Source organism: Equus asinus, chromosome 18 (assembly GCF_041296235.1).
Source record: "Equus asinus isolate D_3611 breed Donkey chromosome 18, EquAss-T2T_v2, whole genome shotgun sequence".
NCBI classification, from domain to species: Eukaryota; Metazoa; Chordata; class Mammalia; order Perissodactyla; family Equidae; genus Equus; species Equus asinus.
This window is the reverse complement of record NC_091807.1, coordinates 13,347,955-13,367,775: the sequence shown is the minus strand read 5'-3', so window position 1 is coordinate 13,367,775 and position 19,821 is coordinate 13,347,955. Positions and strand designations below refer to the sequence as shown.

The window sequence follows — 19,821 nt, the reverse complement described above, 5'->3', positions numbered from 1 at the left end:
TTCCTCAATATCATCAAATAGCTAATTATCTGAAAGTTTTCCTTAACTGACTCCTGATATTTTTGTTACAGTGGTTTGTTTGATCTAGATGTAACTAAGATCCACGGATAGCATTTGGTTGATACAGCTCTTAAAGGTTCTTAATCTCTACTTTCCCTCTCCTCTTTTATTTCCTTCTGTTGTTTACTTGAAGAAATCAGGTCATTAGTCCTGTAGATTTTCTCATTGTCTAGATTTTTCTGACTGACTGCATCCTCTTGATGTCATTTACCATACTCCTCTGTCTCTGTATTTCCTGTAATCTGGTAGTTAGATAGAGATGCTTGGTGTGATTGCTCTTTTTTCTGAAAATATTTCATTGGTGGTATTGGGTGCTTCTATTATGAAGCACATATCCTGGTTCTCTCTTTCTGTGATTTCAGTAGCCATTGATGATCACTAGTCTAGATCCGTTATTGCATTAGGAGTTTACAAAATGGTAATTTCATGATTTCGTCATTCTTAATTGAGTAGCTAGAATATGCACAGATATATAGAGAGAAATTTTCCCTCGTTAAGTATTTAGTTACTCTGAAACATATTTCATACAAAAAAGACAGATTAAATGTTTGTCTTTCCATTTATTTGCCAGTTTTCTCAATATGTGTAACATTTTCAAAGGTGACCACTGAATTTTTTCTTTTTAGTATCATTATGAACTCATGAATTTTGATATATTAGATATATTTAAATGTGTTCAGTTATTATTCTTATTGATGCTAAAATTATCCCATCTTTGGATACAATCTATTGCAGTGAGAATATTTTCAATATGGCTCCTGTGTAGTTTTGACATGGCCCAGTAGCCTTTGGCAGCTTACTTGCTTTATGGTATGACAAGATCAGAATTTTGACTGAGAATCTTGACTCCAGACACCATTAACATCATTGCTTGTTTTCACTGTCCCTCAAAATGTGTATTCATATATGCCAATATTATTAATAACAATGTGATTACTGAAAACTGGTTAAAATTCAATTTGTCATTGTTTTTTGTCCTTTGGACAGTCATATTACTGTTTTGTTAAATAATTCCTCTAAGTCACCAATTCAATGTGGAATTAGGTTCATTTGTTTCACTTTTATTTTGAATTTTTAGGGATTGTTTTTATTTTTATTTAAATTTGTTTATAAATATGTTAAAGTTACATGGTTTTATAGTCAAATCTACAAAACAAGATATATTCAGAGAAGTCCATTTTCTCTCCTGTCCCTTTCACTTTGTTTATTTTGCCCCGTTTCTCTAAGAAGAAACATATATATTTGCCTGTATTAAAACATATATTTCCAGTCTTAAGTAAATGGCAGCCTACCATGTACATTTTTCTCTACTTGGTTTTTTTCACTTATACTATATCCTGGCGATCATTCCATAGCCATATAAAGAAACATATTTCAATTTTTTACAGCTGCACACGTTTCTGTTGTTTAGATTTACCATATATTATTCAATCAGTCCCCTCTTGGTGACTATTAGGGTTTAAAGGTTTTTGATAATATAAAAATTTTACAATGAATGTGGATGTGTAAATCAATTTATATCTAAGTCTGTGTCTGGTATAAATGTCTAGAAATGGAATTGCTCTATCAAAGGGCAAATACATATGTAATTTTGCTAGTTTTGCTAAATTATCCTCCACAGGTGTTGTGCCATTTCACAAACACATATCCAATGGCACAAGGACAGACTGTAAAGATTTATACAGAGTATAGTTGACTAAATATGATCTAATGTTGACAGAAAGAATTATCTAAAATATGAATTGCATTTTTATTTAAGTTACTCTTCTGTTGATAGTTATTTGTCTATATAATGGCTCTATCTTGATGGGAGCTGCTGTCACAAGATAATATTTGTTAAATCTAATCTAGTACGATTATACAATGGAAAATTATTAGTATTCAAACACATTCTCATTTATAAAGGACAATTATCTATGAAGCCAACTTGCTTCCACATGCTTCACCTTTTCATTAGAAACTTAACAGGAATAGAAATTATAAATTTGTTCATTGTCCATACCTCATATGAGACATTAGCCTTTTTCATCGTAAGCCATAACCTATACATTATGTAACCATCTCAGAGAGTCACTAACTTTTAGACTAAAGAATAATGAAATTTTTTAAAATGTCATTTTCAATGCTTAGATTTGCATCTTAAGGATGTCGTAGCATGGATTGATATTATACTCCTCTGGCTTCAAGCTGTTGAGTGATTTGTAATGAGGTGACTGACAAAGTAATAGTCCTGAAGCCTTCTTAAACCACTACTCCTAAATCTACTTCTCTTTATCGATATAATGAGGGGAGAATTAATTTTAAAAGGTGGTGACTATTGATTACTTAATGGCAGAAGATAGTGAAGAGAAATGCTGAAGGGAGCCTGTTCTGTGCCCTCCTGGGCAACACGACCCATTATCCAGTGGTGGAAATCATGCTGTAACCTTCATTAATATTTAATAGGCAGGATGCAGGCTGGATGTAGGCTACAAAATTGCCCTAGGCATAGGCTCCGAGAGGCCATAAGAATGTTCCAAGTATATAAAAGAGTAACAAATTTCCCTGTGTTCAGATTGTTTATAAGCAGCACAACAATACACTCAATTCCTTTTTTGTGATCTCTGGGCATTGATGGCCTGGTGGAAACGCCTACTAGGCAAGTTGAAGTGATTAATTCTCTGTGAAGTGACTCTAGGTTAGTAAGCCCTGCATGAGAAAACTTTGTATTTTCCAGTGTGGTTCTCAATTTCAGCCCTTCTCTTTCTCTCCTCTTGCCACAAGCTGAAGGGCTTGTTCAGCAGGGGTGGCAAGTCAGCAAAAGGCGTTAATTGTGTCTAACACAGCCATCATCCTTGGGGCGACATTCTGCATCACGCTGTCTATCAAGTTAACCCCCTGTCACATGTCAGGATCTTTTTATTTCAGTTCATTTAAAAGGGAAACAAGGAGTTTTAAAGATAGCTGGTGGGGAGACATGAGTATAAGAGTGCCTGTAAGGACTAAGAGCCTTTGAAGCTGACGAACTAAAATGGGCTGTGACTTCTGAAAGGACAATACAAGGTTTTATAGATTACTGACTCCCTTTATTAACTTTTCAAATCACCAGGTTATTTTTCAGTACCATGAGCTTATTTTGAAAATATTATAAGCTTGAAATGAGATAAAGTCCTTAAGATAGAATATATTCTTAGGATTTATGGGTATATAAAGGACATAATATCAGATATCCACCCTCCCAAACAATGTATAAAATTAAATAGATAGTGAGGAAGTATCAATTTTTTGACCAATGACTCTAAAGAGTTTTGAAAATATGTTTAGGAGAATCATTTACTGTGTAACATAACAGGAATTGTTTATAATTACCTGCCTAGAATAAGTTATATAAGAATAAAAATTTAGCTTTGTAGGCAAAACGTCTCCAAGGGAACAAGTCTTCTATTAACATATGGAGCTTTTTCTCAAAACCAGTGAAAGAAGTTGACCCAGAGGTCTCATTGTAATTCCGTGTTAAATGTAGAAAAATTCAGTTTTATTCCCAGCCTTAGACTGTGCATGCCTAAATGCTATTTTCAGTTTATTAATAGGTCTGTGTGTATGCCTTCTCTTTCTGACACCCAGTAGAGAGTTTCAAATTATCAAGAGTTAGCAATGGGAAATGCATTTGTGTTCATTTTTTTTGATAAATGTGATCTCTGTGGGGCATCATGGTGGATCTACTCAGATGCATGTTTTTGTTTTGTTCTTGTTATTCATTTAGTAGTTGGTTGGTTGGTTAGTAATACTTGCCATTTCCAGGAGCAAAAGTAACACTGTAAATTAAAAATAATTTAATAGATTTTCTCGGAGGTGCCTAACACTCTAACTTAAAACATATGAAGACATTTATCAGCTATAAATATTACAATGTTAATAATAGTTATACCTTCAGTGCTTTCAGATATTCCAGAGAGAAGAGCTTTTTAATCTTGCATCTGCGAGAGTCCGATGCTTGTCTGACCAGAATCTATTCAGCAGCATTAGCAGTGAACGTCACAAATCCTAAATTTCCTCTCCTTTTCCTTTTCCATTTTACAGCGCAGCAGCAGTTTTGGGAATTTTGATCGTTTTCGGAATAATACTGTATCAAAACCAGAGGATTCAGCTGAGGTTAGTATTTTATTCCATTGTTTTGAATGTTACACAAACATTAGGAAAAATTATGAAGCCAGTATCACTTTTGCAAAGTACGTAAGAAAAAGAAATTTATTTAAAAATCATAGCCTTGGATATATTCTTGTGATAAATGAAGGATTATTTAGTACCTACCACCACACTTCGTGCTAAGAGTAAAAGGCTCTCTAAGAAGCCTGACACAGGTTTGAGAAGGCAGAACGTGAACTTGAGAGGAGGGTTACAATTTAAAGCAACACAGACAATGCCAAATTTTCCAAGCATTTCCACCATAAAATAATATATGTGTTAACTTTTGTATAAATTGTAATTGCTGTAATTTGGGAGATTATTAAATGGCTTAATTGTAAATTTGTGAGGGAGAGCCTGTGGCTGCTCCGTGGCGTGCTCACACTTCTGCCATGTGCATTGAAATGTCGCAGTACTGTCCGTTCCACACGCATTTGCAAATCTTGAATACTTTAAATGCAACTTGGAAAAGCTTCCCATAAAATTAAATTTACAGAATAATAATAACTGCATTTAATTGAGCACTTACCATGAAGCAAGCACAATGCTAAACACTTTACCTACCTATAGGGTAGGAACTCTTAGTATTTTTATTTTACCATTGAGGAAGTATGTTTCATTGAGTAAGATCACTTCTAAATTACACAGCTGATAAATGACAAATGCAGAATGTAACATCTTGTCCAACATTTGCTATTCTGTTATACTGTCTCCTAAACCACGGGCCAACTGTGATAAGTGATTAATGAAAGATGTAACAACCGGTAAAATCGCAGAGAGGAGGGATATATACTGAGAAAGCTGAAGATACGTGTTTATCATTGCATCGATTCAGTGACTCCACATGGGGTACATTTGTTTAGATCAATATGTTTTAGATCTTACGCACCTCTTAATTATTCATTCTAGTTATTGTATCTTTCTTTTTTCTTTTTTTATAGAATTTTTCCCATTATTGTGTCTAATTTCTCAAAATACTTTTCGGATTCCTATATGCATCCATCTATAATATTTTTAAATATTTTTATTTCAGTAATGGATGTTCTAGACAAAAGAAATGGAAATACAATGACATCTATTCTATCTATCTCCATTAGTACATATATATACATGCAGATGTATAATATATATATATATATATCCCATTTTACTCATCTATATTTTCATACACATATGCTTATGGATAAACTTGTATACAGCTATAAGTTCTATCACTATTTACATAATTGTAGATAACACAATGTAGTATATGTATATAAATAGTGAAAAGCCCTATATATTTTATTTTGTTAGCATATCATATAGACCTTTAACTTTCCATAATCATATATAGATATATCCTACTGTTATTTAGTTTCTAATTCTAGAGTTAACCTATAAAAGTTGGTCATGCTCATTCAAGTTCATTAATTAGTAATGGTGGCCTAATAACTTGTGAACCTGACAAAGTAGTTCGCACATTTTTCAACAACCCAGCATTCATTTTGTTCAACAAATCTTTATTGAGCACCTACCTACTCTGTAACAAAATTTCTGTTAGATATTCAGAAAGTACTGTTACAATAACAGATGAAAATTCTTTCTTCATGAAGCCAAGAGTCTAGGGGGAGACAGATCTTAAAATAACAATAAAAAATACATATGTAAATAAAATTATGATTCAGGCTATAAAAGAGAACAGCATAGACAAGTGTTAAAATTAAAAAAATATTGAGGTAGTTTCTTTGAAGCTTCTGTAAATAATGATAGAAAAACCTGAAATTAAAAATATTTGTGATACTTCTTTTGAAGCTTAGGCAATGGTAAGTTAACATAAGAAGTAATAAAATAATATCCTTATTTATTTAGTTTGTAATTGTACAATGAAGACAAAGTTTAAGTAGAGAAAAGAGAGAAGAAAAAGGTTAACTCTTAAATTCTAAGATGTTTCCAAGTTATATTTTATTCAAGGGTTTTGAATTAAGCAAAGAATCTTGCCTTTATAACCTTGAGTGTAGAAATTAATAAAGTGCAATGAGGGCTTAAATTGGCTGTCCATTCATATTTATCATAGGCAATTTGGGGTAAGAAATGAAACAAAACATAATATTGATTAATAATGATGTTAACTATGTGGTGAAACCTTCATATTAAAATACCCAAGTTCACTAAAGAGAAGTTTCCTGTGATTTTTCATATCCAGGAATGACTGGCTGCCCATCTATCGAGAATGGTCAGCAGTGCTAGAAATGACCTTCAGGGGTCCTTTCTTGCACATCTGAAATACTAAGGCTATATAACCCAAATATGTCCTCCAAGAAAAAAAAAATGAATTCAAAGTTCTACATGAGAAATTTCACTCATTCACAAAATATTGAGGGTCAGTTATGCTACTGGAAGTATTTTAGACACTCAGAATAAATAAAACATAAAGTCTCTAGTTTCACAGAGCATACATCCTAATGGGAGATGCAGGCAGTAATCAAATGAACAAATTGGGTAATGGTAAGTGCTTACAAGAAGAATGAATCAGGGTAAACAAACAGGGAATATGGACAAGTGTGTGGGCTATTTTAAAGAGGGTGATCAGTCTGCAAGTTTCTCTCCTATTACTTGGCATGCGAGTAGAAACTTGGATGAACAAAGGAAGACTTTTGTGGATATCTAGGGGAGGCCAATGGCAAGAGCAAGTGCAAACCTTGATGGGAACATGAGAGAAACAGCAAGGGGTCTAGTATGGCAATACTTAATTAGAGTTGTGTTCAAGCTTTAGCATGTGTCAGAATCACTTGAAAAGTTTGTTATAACACAAACCGTCCCCAAGTGATGCTGATGCTCCTGGTCTTGGGACCACATTTTGAGAACCACTGCTATAGTGAGCAAGGGAAATCTGAGAAGTAGCTAGAGGTGAGATGGTGAGCATATTTTATTTCCTATACACTCTATATAATGTAATGTATATTACATTATAATACATATATTAATTATATCACATTATTTTATGTTATATTATAGATCCTTGTGGGCTGTGAACTTTGCTTTATTCTTTGTTAGATGAGAAGTTATTGGTTTAACAAGATTTTTGATAAGCACAAGGCAGAAGCAGTCCAAAGAGAGATTTGATCAGTATAGCATGTGAATTACATGAAGACGTCTATGCTAACGGCTGGAACCAGCTCATATTTGCTTTTGCTTGAGAATGTGGGAAATGTGCATGCATACTCACCTGCAAGATGAAAAAATTGCAGTTTCTTATTGGATTTAATTAACTCCAAAACTTCTTAAGAACTATCCATGACCATTTCAATTGCTACAAGAAGAGGATATTTTAATGCCTGTTCAACGTGGATAGATGCTGCAGCCTTTCTAAAGTCTCCAATCAACTATCTTCCATCTAAGTGGACATAATCACTCATTAGGCCTAGCATTTAATTCTGTTTTGTCCATCTCAAAAACAGGAAGGACTAAAGTGGTGCAACCATACAGCTATTAAAAAATAGCTAAAATTCTGTATAAAAATTTCAGATGTGACACTCAGGTCCTTCAAAATCACAAGTTTTACCCTCTGAGTTTGTAACATAGGTAACCAGGCCTAGACAACTTTAAAAGTGTGTGTTGTGTCTAGATTGAAATTTTGGAGGCGGCTGCACAGAATGTATAGGAAGTTCTCCAGTATGAAATCTCTCTCACGGTGTTTTCAGATCAGTGGTTTTTATTGCTTTATTATTTTGTCTTTTGCAAACAATTCTAACTAGGTATATGAAGGGGAAGCCATATGTGAAAGTGGAGAACAAAATAAAACTTCAAATAATGGAGGAAGTTTAGGTAAAAAAATGAGAGCTATTTCCTGGACAATGAAGAGAAGAGTGGCTAAAAAGTACATCAAAGCCCTTTCTGAGGAAAAGGTAAGTGTACTCTGTTAATCACTTGTGTTTTTCTATTAATTTTTTCTTGAAACATTCGCCAGGCTCTTCTTCTAGACATAGAAGTACTTGGTGCTTTATGAAGGACTTCAACATCTATTTTCCCCCTCAATAATTGTGCTCAGAATTTGGGTGGAATGAAGTACTATTACTCCCATTTTAACAGAGGAAACTGAGGCCCAGAGAGTAGTACGTGAAGAATATGTGTCATTTATGTCGCACCAAGCAGCAGTAAGCATCCCTTTTTATTGCCAAATAATATTCCATTTTATAGATAAGCCACATTTTATTCATCCTTTCATGAGTTGATGGACATTTGGGTTGTTTTCTCTTTTTGGCTGACACAAATAATGCTGCTATGAATATTTGTGTTCAAGTCTTTGTGTGAAAATATTCTTTCATTTCTCCTGGGTATATGGTAACTCTGTCTGATATTTTGAGAAACTGGCAAACTATTCCCCAAAGCTGTTGCATCATTTTACAGTCCCACCAGCAATATATGAGGGTTCCAATTTCTCCACATGCTTGCCAACACTTGTTATTGTCTGTCTTTTTGATGCTAGCCAGCCTAAAGCGTGTGAAGTGGAATCTCAGTGTGGTTTTGATTTGCACTTCCCTGATGACTAATGATGTTGAGAAGCTTTTCATGTGCTTATTAACCATTTGTATATCTTCTTTGGACAAATGTTTGTTCAAACCTTTTGCTCATTTTTTAATTGGGTTATTTGTCTTTTTATTGTTGACTTTTAAGCATTTTTAAAGTATATTCTGGATACAAGTCCCTGATCAGATATATGATTTGCAATATGATATATTTTCTCCCATTCCATGGATTGTATTTTCACTTTTTTGATGATATCTTTTACAGCACAAATGTTTATAATTTTGATGTAGTCCAATTTATCTATTTTTTCTTGCTTGCTTTTAGTATTGTATCTAAGAAACTATTGCTTAACCTAAGATCACAAAGATTTGTGCTATGTTTTCTTCTAAGAGTTTTAGTTGTAGCTCTTAAGTTAATGTATGATCTATTAATTTTTCTGTGTGGTGTGTGGTAGGAGTCCGACTTCATTCTTTTGAATGTGGATATCCAGTTGTCCCAACACTATTTGTTGAAAAGACAATTCTTTGCCCATTGTATGATCTTGGCACCCTTGTTGAAAATCAATTGATCATAAATATACGGATCATAAATATGTGAGTTTATTTCTGGACTCTCAGTTCTGTTCCATGGATCTATATGTCTTATGTCCATTGTATTTTTAACCCACTTCAATAGAACTTCTTCCCTCAGTACTCCATTAAGACAGTTGTCAGAAACAGCATTGACTTCTGCGGTGTAAAAACCAATGGTCACTTTTCTTTCTTCTTACATTAATTTTTAGCTTTATTTGACACAATTAAAGACTTCATTACATATGAAACATTCTCTTTTGTTGGTTTCTTTGGGCATTGTTCTGGCTTTTCTTCTTTCTTATAGTTTACTTTCTTGGCTCTGCTTTCTTTCCCGTCCCTCCAAATATTGGGTCTTCCGGAGGCTTGTTCCTGGAAGCTCTAATCAATCTACTCTCCTCATAAGTCGTCTCATCCCATCTCAGGACTTTGTTTTCCACAATTGTATCTCTAGCTGTGATCTCTTTACTTATCTGTTGTACTTATACAAACAATTGCTTTTTGATATCATAACTTAAATGTACAGTAGATATCTGGAACCTAATGTCCAAAACTGAATTATTGATTTTCTATGCTTTACCGGGAAAAATTGTTTCTTATCTAGTCTCCCTAGTAGCAATAGACAACATTGCCATATCTCTAGATGCTAGAAAGGAAGGAAGGAAGGAAGGAAGAAGGAAGGAAAGGAGAAAGAAAGAAAGAGAGAAAAAAAAGAAAGAATGAAAGGGAAAGAGAGAAAGAGAGGGAGGGTGGGAGGGTGGCAGGGTGGGAGGAAGGGAAGGAGGAAGGAAGAAAGAAAGGAAGAAAGCCTAGGAATCATTTAAACTTTCTTCTTTCATTTTTCACACCAATTCATCAGCATATTCTCTCTGTTCTAACTCCAAAGTATATCTAAAACCCTTAATTTCTCCATGTAAACTATTCCTGCTTTAGAGAATCAACCTCTCTTGCCCAGATTACCATAATAACCACCTAATTGGTTTCCTTTCTTCTACTTTTTCTTCCATGAAAGCCAAAAAGTTCTCTGAAAAGTGAAATTCAAAACACATCACTCACCCTCTTAAAATTTTACAATGCTTTCACAGTGTGTTCCCTTACAATGGTGTCTTAATTCCACTCCTCTGAGAAGTAGTGCCCAATAAGGGAATAGACACACCAAAAATTTATTAGGGAAAATGCTTGTGAAGGATAAAGAAAGTCAAGAAAAAATGGGCAGGGAAGCCTTCAGACTGCAATGCAAGTCTGACACCTGTAAAAGGAGAGGAAGAAGAAAGGAGGATCCATTCAAGTCTCACTTCAACACTGTTCTGAGAAAGCTTTGGCCAGATTGATGGGGAGTCCTTGAACTAAAGTTTTCCGTTAGAGGAGCCCCACCTCCCACCAGAATGGACTCAAATGGTATCCCCACTGTTTATGTCATGGGCAGTGAGCATGGCTTCCATGCAAACACAGTGGTGGATACAGAGGGGCAATAGCTGGGGCCCTCAGTACAAGAGGGTCCTGCAGCAAGAGATCTGGGTGGCACCTTTGCATGGCCACCATACATGGTCTATAAAGCTCTTACTGATCTGGCTCCGGTCTACTTCTCTGAGCTCATAACTTAACACTCTCTTAGCTCTCACTCAACGTCAGCTTGTAATTTTCCTGTGGCATAACCAAAACTTATTCTGAGTTTCATTATTGTGTACTTGCTGTTTCTTTTGCTTGGAAAACTGTTTCCAAATCTGCATATCAGTTACATCTTCTGTTCATTCAGATCAAAACTTCAGAGCATGTATTATCTTATGGAAGAGGTCTTTGGACGTCCATCTAAGTCAGCCAACCTTCCCCCACCCTCATCCCAGGAGCTAATCCTCCCACATCACCCAGCGTTATTTCCTTCTTAGCACTTATTATTCTCTGAAATTGTCTCGCTCATTTGTTTACACACATCTCTCCAAGCACTACACACACACACAGCCTACCACACTAAAATGTGCTTCATTAGAGCAAGGACCCTGTTTTCTTGTTTACCATGGGATCCCAAGTTCCCAAAAAAGTGCCAGGTACCTAGAAAATGTTCTATAAACTTGTGTTGAATGACTGAACAAACGAATAAAGGAATGGATAAAAGCAGAGAATCACACTGAGTGTATATCACGTGTGTATTCTGAAGTTTGATCAATGCTTAGAAATGCTCAAAAATGAGAAAGATTCAATTACATTTTGAAAAATATTAAGAAATTCATAGGTTTTGTCCAAACTATCTAAATATGGAAAACATTGGAGATGTTTTCAAGCAGATGTAATTTGTTTTGAAATTGTCTGTCTTTCGTAATTTTATGCAAGATTTGCTTTTCACTTGACTAGGTGGCAAGCACGGTATGAGATTTGTAAAGCTTCTTAGATAAGCTTTGCTTTAGAATTGCAAAGTGTGCATGTTTTATTCATATCTAGTGATTTGGTAGGGTGCAAATAACTGACATGAAACAACTATGCAGAGTTTAAACTTGTAATATCAGATCTCAAAGGATTAGTAATGGCGGTAAATAGACGATAAAGAGAACATGAAGAAATAAAAGTGCTTTAACAGATAAAGCACAGATGTCAATAAATCTAGCATTTCTGATTAAATAGTCTTGATATGATATTCATCCTGATTTACAAAAATGAACCATTATAATTTCAGTTGAATTCCATAATATGGAATGTTTCATTTAAAGAATTTTTCCAAGTATACTATAAATGTTTTGCTAGAAATTGAACTAAAGATTAATGGCTCTTATATTTTATGCTGATGTATTCCTAAGTATTTTATTGCTAAAATATGTCTTGTTTGTTAAATTAATGCGCACAGCGAACATCTCCATGGAAATCTGTTCTCAGCACTTAACCTCTGATATGTTTTCCTGAAGGGTGAGGAAGATGGAGAGGATGTCCTTCCATATCGGAACAGTGACCCTGTGATTGGGACCCACGCAGAGATCTCCCTCAAAACCAGTGACTCCATGGACAGCCTCTATAGTGGGCAGAGCTCATCAAGTAAGGCTATAAAATAAGGGACAAGATCCTAGAGGGAAGGCGGGGTTAAGTTAATTAAAACCAACAGATTTGCTTCTCTGGAGCTTGTATATCAAAATAATAACAAGGTTCTAGCTACTTGATGAGAGAAATAGTAAAAATCTAGGATGTGTTGAATCTATAGAGTTACTATTGTTTAAAATGATGCGTAGTATATTAGATAGAAGTATGTATTATTTTGAAACTTTTTAACACTATAGTCAGCAGGGCTCTGGGAAATATGCCTCCAAAGATCATGTTGGGTAATTAAATCTGCATCCCTAAAATAAAAGCATATGCTGGGGAGAACTAGCATTATACTGAGTCAAATTTTTAAAAATGACTTGAAGTATTCAGATCAATAAAATCCTGTTCTCTGTCTCTTCTTCCCTCCCTCCTTTACTCCTTTCTTCCTCCTCCTCCTCTCCACCCTCCCCTCTTCTCCTTTCTCTCTCTCTCGCTCTCTCTGGCTCTGGTTCTTGCTCTCGCTCTCTCTCTCTCTCTTCTTTTCTCTCTTTCCTCTCCTCCTCTCTCTCACTTTTTCTTTCCTTCCTTTCTTTTGCTCCTGAAATGTTCTGAAAAATGCAGAACATTTGTACCAATTCTGACATTTACTTTTTAGGTCTCGTCCATCATTAGTGAGTAAAGATTGAAGTAGTATGTAAATACTAAATAAGAACATCACCAGTTAGGTGGCAAAAAGGAATCAACATATGTTTAACAAGGATCTTCTAAAAGCAGTGGTATTTTTGTAGGAGGAAATCACTCAGGATTCAGTCACATATCTGCTACAATCTTTGAATGAAAGTACTGATACTGCAGGGCGCCTTATAACTTTTTATGTGTACACTGTTAGACATCCCTCTAATCTTTTCAGGGCTTTTAAATGTTTTTTGCAGTTTATTTTCGATTTCCTTTTAAATCAACTGCTTCTGTTATTTGAATATGGATCGCAAAGACCAGATGTTTCAAATATCCTGAATTTTATTCCTATTTTCTCATTGGCTGTACAATAGCTATTTTGTGAAAAAAAAGCTAATGCAGAAACATTTGAAGGATATGTTTTTGCATGTGTGAAATTTAGATTTCATTAGTATTCATTTCTGTTGGAAGTTTTAAAATTCTAATTGCGATGCTGAATGTGGGAAAGAATTTTATTAAATGAAATGTACCATGAAAAAGAAGGGCCTGGGGTGACCATGGAAGGGAGGGTGTGAAGAGATGATAGTCCATTTAGCTGTTATCATACGCAACTTAATTTCTGTGATTAGAAGTAATTCATCTTTCTTTTACACCAGTTCATATATAGTATGGAGCATCTCCAAGGTCTTTACCTTTTTTCCATAATTATTTGAATGAATTCTAGAGAAAGCAGGACTGTACCTTATTGAACAGAGGGCTGAAAGGTCACACTGAAGGAGAAAGTGAAGTGACGACTGACAGTGGGGGAGAAACTGAGAGTTACTTCCACTGGGAGCCATTCTTGTCCCCAGACAAGCAGCAAAAATGGAATCTCTTTTCTTATTTTCCCTAGAGGTTAGAACTCAGAGAGCAGAGGACCAGAGAGCAAGGATTTGGAGCAGTTAAAATGCCCAGTTTAGAACAGTTTTGAGCCACTTAGGAGCAGAGACATTGGAACACACCTCCTCCTTCCCTCACACTCACAGAGCAAGCAAAAGGGCTCCTTTTATTCATAGAAATATGCCTCAAAATGGCTTTGGGTATGCAATAGGAAGCCTGGGAGAGCCTTTTTGCTACGCTGTGATAAATTGTAAGGAACCTAGTGTCTCATGCTTTGACTGTTCATGATCAACACCACACACAGATCAAACTGTTGCTGTTGGTTTCTATCTTTGTTTACATGTACAAAATTAATTATCTGGCTTGTACAGGGGGTTAAGTCAATGCTGTCCACCTCTTTAGCAAGTGTCTAATGCTCAAAACACTGTGCTACTGGATCGGATCATGGAGATCAAAGTGAGAGGGTGTTTGGGTTATTGATTGAAGAAAGAGTGGCCAGATTGGCTGGAGACAGGTCAGAAATGGCTCAGAGGACAGAGGTCTCTGCTGGAGAGTGACTGGGAGGCGGAAACAGGGATAGGTCACTTAGAATCCCCTCAGGAGGCTGGCATCTAACACTTTAGTACTATCACTGCTTAGTTGTGTTCAGACAATGGTTCAGAACGTTACAAGCGTTAGGTGAGAACTGTTAACCTCTGCTTTGCCTTCATCAGGTGGAATTACAAGCTGTTCAGATGGTACAAGTAACCGGGACAGCTTTCGACTGGATGATGATGGCCCCTACTCTGGACCATTCTGCGGCCGTGCCAGAGTGCATACTGATTTCACACCAAGCCCTTATGATACGGACTCCCTCAAAATCAAGGTGCGTGCATATCATATCTGCATTCCAGATGACTTTTCTAGTGCTGGTTGTATGATCTGTTTCAGGAAGTACAAGCAGTGGGAGCTGGAGGGTGATTGTGTTCTTCCCAACAGTACAACTGGAGACTGGTTTACTGTGGCAAGAATTTGAACAAAACCTGAGAGGTGTGGTAGAGAGGTCAGTCTGTTGAGGGTATTAGCATAAGATTCTGTTACGTAGATAATGCAGAATCAGAGCCTATCAGGGGAGAAGGAATTGCCTACATTTTTCTGAAAACCAAAAGCCTCACAGGTGGTTGGGTGTGTCAGGCTCTGCCTGATAACTTTCTGGAGTAAAAATAATGAAGCCAAGCAGAGGGAGAGAAGATGGAGTATCAGGCAAGAGCCCAGCAGACCAAAGGCCTTGGGAACCAGATTTGGCTGGGCAATTTCAGTGTTTCAGTTGGTTGCCATGAGTAGCTAGACATCTTTCTCTCAGTGATATTTGCTCCTGAATTCCCTCTTCTTACTCTTATCCTCTGTATTTGTTTTCTTTTGCTGTGTAACAAATTACCACAAACTCAGGGGCTTCAAACAACACAAATGCATTATTATCTCACCATTGTGTAGGTCATATGTTTGGACATGGCTCAACTGGGTTCTCTGCTTAAGCTCTTGCTGGGCTGAAATCAAGGTGGCAGGTAGGGCTGTGATCTCATCTGAGGCTCAGGATCCTCTTCCAAGCTCACTGGTTCTTGGCAGAATTCAGTTCCTTGTGGCTGTAGGACTGAAGCTCCTGTTTTCCTGTTGGATATCAACTGTGGGCCATTTCTCAGCCCCTTGAGGCTGCCAGCCATGGCCCTCTGTGTAACATGGCAGTTTGCTCAAGGCCTGCAGGAGAAAAGCTCACTCATGTTTCAAATCTCTTTATTTTACCTGACTAAGTCAGAAACACTCAGATAATCTCCCTTATAATTAAAAAATTAACAAATTTGGGACATTAATTACATCTGCATAGATCCTTTTGTCATACAACACAATATAATCGTGAGTGTGAAATCCGTTATGTTCATAGTCCTACGTTCACCCAAAGGAGGAGGTGGTTACAGTAGTACAAATAGAAGAAGGTTTAGTGCTAAAATATTATTCCTTTTAGTATCACAAAATGCTATAGCTAAAAGGATAGAATTATGCATTTTTCAAACTGTCAACACTAAACAATGTTAACCAATAGTTATGATGTTATGAAGCATTGATATTATTATTTGAAATTCAAGGCATTCAGCTCTCCTCTTTATCCCTTCCATGCTATCAAATCGGAGTACGCTCAGATGGAGAATGAGGAAAATACTATTCCCCACAGTTCTGTGAAATAATAGTCATTTCTATGAAATGATGACTAAGCTTAGGTCATGGGAAAGAATGATTGTAGCCGTGAGGAGAGGGCAGGAGAAGGGAACAAACGGAACACATTTTGACTCAGGATAGCTTTTCATCTTCCCTACAATACCGTGCAGCGCACCACCACCGGTGCAGCCTAAGGTGATGCTTGTGGAGCTCTTATAGGACACAATAAGAATCCTGCGGTTACCACTGAGGAATGAATGCTATTGTTTCCATCACGGGTCTTATCCAAAACGAAACTGGCTCTTTCCTTAGTGACCTGTGGGCTTTCCTAGAACGTATACATTTTACAAGTTTAAAGGATAATAGGATAATGCCGTAGAGGGCTGCCATGCTTAGAAACTTCCCCTAGAGCTTCTGGGATTTTCTAGGTCTGGTTACCCAATCCCACCTCGCCTAGGATTTGACTGCTTATAGTAAAAGGCAGGAAGATCTAGACAAACAGCTCAGAGAGTCAGATAGGCAGATGACCACAAATCAGAAAGACCAGATCTTTTAATCACATTGAATTCTACTACTGCAAATATGATTTGTGTTTTAGATGGAAGAATATATATTCGTATAGCAGTAGGAAAGAATATTCTTAGTAGCAGACTTAATGCTTTGTTCGTTTGAGGATAGACCCTTAAAAGTGGCAAAAATACTGGAATCTATAATGTCCTCTCTGGGGTAGAAAGTTATGTCTCAAAGGAGTACCTATGACTCTTAAATGTAGACACTATATTTGCATAGAAATCAATTTTCTTTACAAAGAAATACCCCTGTGGGGTTTTCTACTCTTGCCGATAACTGACAGCCTGTAGCCAACTAGAGTCTTAGATGTGAATAAAGAAAATGACCAATTGGTTTGTTCATCCCAATGTGCTTCATTCCTACTTCAGTCCAAACTTTGTTGTGGACCTCAATCTGAGTATTATCTTCTCTAGAATAAGAATTAAGTAGCATAATTTATCCTTAGTGCACATATACTTTTGTTACTTATTTGATATGTACAAAGTTCTGAACAGTTCCATTATTTTAGATGGATGCAATACTTTAGAATGGTTTATTTTACACTGTAGATGAATTTTTCAGATGAACTAGAAGCACAGACAGAGTCACAGACTTCTCTTTCTTCCCCTCTCCCAGTTTAGGAGCCCCTCCAAGAATGATGGCTTGAGCTTTGCTACATATGTATTGCTTTGACAGGATGAATGAAAAGAGCATTATTTTTGAGTTCAGAGAACTTAGGCTTTGAGTTCTGATTCTGCCATTAACTTCCTGTAAGCTCTTGGGAAGTTATTTAATGTTTGTGGTTCTTTTTCTGTAATATTTAGTATAATAATAATACCTTGTATATGTGCCTAAAAGATGTGTTTTGGGCATAAAATGACTCACTGTATGCAAAAGTGTTCTGTAAATCACACTGTGCTGTACAAAGATAAGTTGACAAGTTTCATATGATACCAAAAACATAAACGTCATCAAATACATGTAGTAGCTTTTCTTGAATCATGAAGTTTTCTTCATTATTACTAGTAAATAGTTTCCTTGAACTTTTAAAAGAAATTTCCTCTTAGATTTATTTCTATCTCTGAAGCACCCTCGCATAATGGCCTCAGTATTCTAATTTTCTATGATTCCATTCTTTCTACCAATTGTCATAGCACCAGAGTTCTCTGAAATCTGATTTGTATGTTTCTTTGTCCTTAGAAAGGAGACATCATAGACATTATCTGCAAAACGCCAATGGGGATGTGGACAGGAATGTTGAACAATAAGGTGGGAAACTTCAAATTTATTTATGTGGATGTCATCTCGGAAGAGGAAGCAGCCCCTAAGAAAATAAAGGCACATCGAAGAAGTGAAAGGGAAAAATCCAAGACTCTGCAGGAGTTCCTAGAGAGGATTCAGCTTCAGGTTAGCACACCTGTGACCTGTTCGATGTTGGTAGTATATGGATGGAATAATTGAGGAGAATGGATCAGTGTTTGAATACTGTTGCTAAAAAATACATGACTTACTGCAAAGGAAACTCTGTTTTCTAAGGACAGTTCTTATTTCTCCTTTATTACTTTTATTATGCAAGGACAGATCTTGATATAACATCCCTTGGACTAAACTCTAGTGGTACTTAGCAGTGACAGTAGAGATTAACATTGAGAAAGTGCAGTGAAAAATGAAAAATACCTAGGAGAATAAAAGGCCCAGAGAAAAGGTGTAAATGGGAACGATAAAGAGAGTATGAAAGGTCAAGGTAAAAATCCAGAGAATCGAAAGAAAAAAACAAAAAGAAAATTATATTTTCTATTGGGCAGAGATCAAAAGCAAGTCAAGAAAAGATAATTAAATACAATTGTTTTAAAAGTAATTTGTTAGGAAACAGTAATCATTAAACATCCATAATGATTATGTTAAGGAAACTGCGTTGTCTATATTCATAATCCAATTATTTTATTGTTATATTAGCAAACTTTTTATGAAATATCTACCTTGTTAAATGGTGTGTACATACCATATACCTAGCCTCACTCAATTTACTGTTTGCAATCCATTTCTAAAATTAATGCAGCAGTACTTTAATAGTTTTCAAAATTCATCAAGGCAATGGCCAATTAAACTTTCCTTAATTGTTTTCCCTGAATGATCTAATTATATTCCTGTCCGTAGACACAGTATCTAAGCCTTCCTGTATTGCTATTGGTGCCCCCCAAATAGGGTACTCCTTGAAGGAACTAAAAGTTCGAATCCCACCTCTTCTATTTGTTTGTTCTGTGACCTGTGAGAAATAAAGGTCTAAGGAAGTGAAATAACTGACTCAAGAACCCACAGTTGGATGATGACGTCAGAGTGGAATTTTGGTTTTCTCTGTGATAATTCAACGCTCCTTTTAGGACACATTGTTCTTAAAAGAATTGCTACTTTTTCTTTCTTTTTTTTTTTGTAGAAAAGGGGCTGGTAACAAGTTCTTCCTGATTACTTAAAACTTCTATACTTCCTCTTCTTCGATTTTAGTAACCAAAATAAGAGTATTGAAATTATGAGCAAGTAAAATGGAAGGAATTTTTGAGGAAGTTGAAAAGCATTCAACTTCACTTTGCATTTTTATTCTTTTAGAGAACAGAGGTAATATAAATAACATACAGCCTCTGAAATCAGAAGCCTATGAATTTCAAACTAATATATATTGATGCAAATGATGGACAAAATATACCTGCTGAGAAAAGGAAACAATGCTTTTCTCAAACACATTGCTTTTATGCTTAAAAAAGCTTTTAATTGAATAGAAAGTCTGGAATTCCTTAGGTTTATATAATGCCTTTCAACCAAAATGCTGCCTATTTTTAATACAGATTTGTGCCTGCTTCAAATTCATTTTTTTAAACGACTTCAAGAAGTTAATAAAGATAAACACTTTTACAATCAAGCAAACAAGAAGATATGTAGATTCAGAAATATTACTATAATTACTCTATTAGAGGTATTTTATTGATAGATATAAGGACACACTAGCTTTGTCAACTTAGCTATTTGAGAAGTGAAAAAACACCAATTGGAATGAATGATCCAGCTATTTAACTGATCCATGTTTTAGTATGGTATAGCTTAAGGTAATTATTTCGTCTTTACATTTGTCCTCCTACAAGGTGAGAATTATGCAACATATTCTTTTAAGTGCCCTAAAGTTCGTATGTAGAAAACTAGTACGAGTAAAAGAAAATTAAGCAAAAGTTCT

At 35.7% G+C, this 19,821-nt stretch overlaps 1 protein-coding gene across 4 annotated transcripts in view; it reads left to right on the top strand.

Moving 5' to 3' along the window:
• Positions 1–19,821, top strand: part of SAMSN1 (SAM domain, SH3 domain and nuclear localization signals 1) — a 133,145-nt gene that overhangs the window by 100,622 nt on the left and 12,702 nt on the right. For all 4 annotated transcript variants that reach the window (XM_070488708.1, XM_070488709.1, XM_070488711.1 and 1 more), the window contains 5 exons: positions 4,120–4,191; positions 7,959–8,108; positions 12,194–12,320; positions 14,573–14,724; positions 17,799–18,005. In XM_070488708.1, the coding sequence (XP_070344809.1) occupies positions 4,120–4,191; positions 7,959–8,108; positions 12,194–12,320; positions 14,573–14,724; positions 17,799–18,005 (708 nt within the window). The remainder of the gene's footprint in view (positions 1–4,119; positions 4,192–7,958; positions 8,109–12,193; positions 12,321–14,572; positions 14,725–17,798; positions 18,006–19,821) is intronic.